General features: G+C 38.2%; 1 protein-coding gene across 1 annotated transcript in view; it reads right to left on the minus strand.

Moving 5' to 3' along the window:
* Tmem244 (transmembrane protein 244) overlaps positions 1–3,258 on the minus strand; it is a 9,512-nt gene extending 6,254 nt beyond the window's left edge. The window contains exons 1-2 of the mRNA XM_004630310.1: positions 3,077–3,258; positions 1,572–1,645 (exon numbers count right to left, since the gene is read on the minus strand). Coding sequence (XP_004630367.1) covers positions 1,572–1,645; positions 3,077–3,258 — 256 coding nt within the window. The remainder of the gene's footprint in view (positions 1–1,571; positions 1,646–3,076) is intronic.
* Positions 3,259–3,851: the final 593 nt, after the last annotated feature.

The following is a 3,851-nucleotide window of genomic DNA, read 5'->3' on the forward strand; positions in this document are numbered from 1 at the left end:
AGAAGAAGAAGAAGAAGAAGAAGAAGAAGAAGAAGAAGAAGAAGAAGAAGAAGAAGAAGAAGAAGAAGAAGTCAATTCCATCTTCAATAAAGAAATACATGAAGGGCAAGAACATATAAAATATTAGACGTCATGTGTCTTGTTATAAGAAACATTTCTAGTTCTTGCATGTACTTTGCTGTCTAAAATTGAAGCAACAAAGCTCAAAGCAAGGTTATCCAGTGGAGGAGGGTGTTTTAAGGCTTTTTATTTGAATTCAGTAATTCTAGCTGACCAAGTGCTTCATACAAATCTTCTCTGAAATCTGGTTTCTTTGACCAGAGGCAATTGGTTTATTTTACTATTCCTCTCACTAAAAATAAGATTATCCCGTGGTCCCATGGTTTTCTAGTAAATTTTAATGCTTAAAGAATTGAAAAAATAAAATAAAGTACAAATAGAGAATTGAGAACACATTTTTTTAAAACTTGGAGAAACTGAAAACACTATCAAGAAGAATAATTATGCACAAAACATTAATGATATTTTTTCCTTTCCACTTGTTGATATTGCCTAAAATTTCATTAGTTAAATGTGGACTATTTTATCATGGAAAGTGACATCAAAATTTTGCTCTTCTGAAGATTAGGCAAACTCACCATGAACACTCCAACACAGGCATGTTCAACATATACTCAAATAGGCATTTTCACCAGCATACAGGGTTATGATCATACGAGGTATACAGTATTTATTAAACAGAAATGCAAAACTGCAAAGATAGATTTTGTCCTAGTATATTGCTTGCTATTGTTTCTATTCTGCAACAAATTGCTTTTTAAAATTTTTTGAATGACACAAGTAACTACAGAGCATGGGGGAGAGTGATATTTTGATGCATGTGTATGATGGGAAGTGATCAGCCCCTCACACTGCCCCATCTGTCATCCCAGACATGATTGGTTTTTGTATTGAAAACAATACAAATCCTCTTGACCAGCTATTTGAAATATTCAATTAATCGTGTCCACCTTGTTATCCTACTGTGTTCTAGAACATTTCCTCTGCAGTACATTCTACACTACTTTGGGAAGAAAAATAAAACAAAACAAAAATGTACGAAGTAGAAAATGAAATTTCTCTGTCATCCCAGATGGAAAATAGCAGTTTGTTGCATAATCCTCCAGACATCCTCCCACTGGCGCCAGGAATCTTACTCTAGTTTTCAAAAATAAAACTACACTACACAAACTTCTTTGTAATCTTCATTTTATGTCTCATATGTCATGAACGCTACCATTCTTTTTCCTTTAAAATGCATTTTTTGTGCAAAAATTCAATACTGTAAAATGAAAGTTCCTATGAGCATCCTGACAGCCTTCCTACACTGGGACCATCACACCCCACCTCCTAAAATGACTTCATTTGAAATTTGGGGTGAAGCTTTCCCTACTGAGTTTTTAAAGTCAGATATGCTGTCCAGAGGACTGGAAGGAAGGCGTGACTTTTTTGGAATCGTATTTTTAAAACGAGTTTGATTTTTGGAGGCACATGGTTCACTTATTGATAAGTATTAAAAATATAAAAATTACCTTTGTAGTTTGTGTCCAGCCATGAAGGGCTTGTTTTGAAATCAAACGGTGCCAGGACATCCAACTCATATGCCCTGAGGTGTTGCAAATGAAAAGCATTCACTCAGGAGGAGACGGCTCAACGGTGCATCAAGTTTATGCCCACCACAGTCCACAAACTTTGTCAGGTTCACCCATGAAACTTGGGTACAGCTAAGAGCTGGCCGGCACAGATGGCCAGCAAATTTCTTAGCTACACTGTCTTCTTGGTCAGTTCCTCTCACTCTGTCCACAAAGTGGCTTCCGTTGTGTCTGGTGCTGTAGCGACCGCCCCAGTAGTTCCTTCCATCCAGTATGCGAGGGAAACTTTCAATATGGAGCAAGCAACAAGTCATGGGTGCTAGTCTGAGTGGCATTACCAGTGAATTAGGACAAGCCACTTAACCTGTCAGGCCTTCTGTTTAACTGTAAATTGAAGAATCATTATTGCTGGAATCCCTTCCTGTTCTAAAACCTGAGTCTATAAAGCATGTAGACCATCTTCCTACTGTGCCCAAGTTGGTAACAGTGTGCAGCTGGACCCCCAGTAGCTGCCACTGGGAGCTTGAAGAGCCATTTTACTGACTCCTGTTAACTCCGAGCTCCTGAATCCTGAGCTCAGAGTTGCCTCGAGCTTGTTCCAGGCAGCAGAGAGGGTGTGAACTCTAGAATTCCTGCACTGAGTTTGCCTGCAGGCATTCTGTACTTTCTTTTCACTGCAAAAGTCTGTATAATTAGTTTGGGATATTAATTTGCTTATTAAAATGGTATTCCTTGCTTACACAATGACATCAACTTGCATAAATACTTAATTTGTAGGAAATTACATGAAATAAATATAGTTTATTTCAAGGCAACCAACATATCAGCTACCTAAATTTGTACTGAAGATTTTCACCATAACAAGACCAAATATTACCTGAAAAATAATGCTTCATACTTACATAGAAATGATAGCATTAAAAACACATGTGTTAATTTCATTTGGTCCTCATGATAACCCTTTCTGAATTATTACCACCATTTGACAAATGACACTGAAATGAAAGAAGCTCCCTGGCTTGGTCATGATGAGACAGGAAGTTGATCAGAATCTGGGCCACAGTGCCGGGCCCTGACCTACAGCCCAAGCAGCTTCCAGCACTAGAAAACGTTGCAGTTGGCTAGAGATGATCTCTTAGCATCTTGTCTTCTCACCCTCTTCTGATCCATTGCCAACCAGGGAGCCACTGTAGCTCTGCCCATCATTGTCCCACCACTGAGGTAACACCAGATGCCTGGTTCTGCCTGTGTCTCTTCACAAGTTACTTTTACCCTTTTTAAAGATGGAGCAATCTTATTTCTACTCCAACAACAAAAGATTTTTTAAATTCACTAAAAAAAATCCCTGCATTCTCAAATCTAGAGACATGTCAAATATTAAAAATAAGCTCCTTTCCTATTTAGCATTAACTTTCTAGTTCTGTTTGGAGAGCAATGGTACTTACTTGAGGGTCAGGCTGCACAAGCTCAGAGACACGTAGTACACTGTGTAGAACAGGATGACACAGAGGAGAAGGTTCTGCACAATAACCTGTGAGGGGGACAGAGGTGACACAGAGGAGCCGAGAATTCTTCTCACATCTGCTGGTAACCATCTTGACAAATGAAAGATGATGAATGAGTGCATGGCGGATGAATGGATGAATGGATGAATGGATGAATGGATGAATGGATGAATGGATGCTAGTGGTCCCAGCCACCTGTATATCACTTGAAGACTCATAAGTTAAGGACTTCAAAATGCACAATCTAAGTATTGCTGACTGAAGAGGCTGGTGTGTTGCATGTTCACACTATGACTTAATAAAGCAAAATTTCATATCATTTGTCCTCCATCCACTTCAACAAACTTCCCAAATGCCAGCATTTCTACTTTAACTTGACAAAATTATTCTACATCTCAACTGTAACCATAAAGAAAATGAAAACAGGTAAAAAAAATTTTGCAACCGGAATCTCTAAGTAGTGATGTAATAAATAATCCATGTGCAATAATTTATCTATCAATTGGCTAACACACAAGAGGTGATTTTGAAGCAAACTCTTCCGCATCAGACTCTTAACAAGCCAGCATTGCATGGGAATGAAGACCAGACAGATTTTTCAACAAAAGATGTTATGAAATTTGACTTCTAAATGTAAAAATCTTATTATATTCCAGTCTCCTACAAGACACCACAATAAATTTCAAATGGATTAATGCACTACAGGCCAAGGGAG

Source organism: Octodon degus, unplaced genomic scaffold (genome assembly GCF_000260255.1).
Source record: "Octodon degus isolate 3935 unplaced genomic scaffold, OctDeg1.0 scaffold00034, whole genome shotgun sequence".
Taxonomy (NCBI): Eukaryota; Metazoa; Chordata; class Mammalia; order Rodentia; family Octodontidae; genus Octodon; species Octodon degus.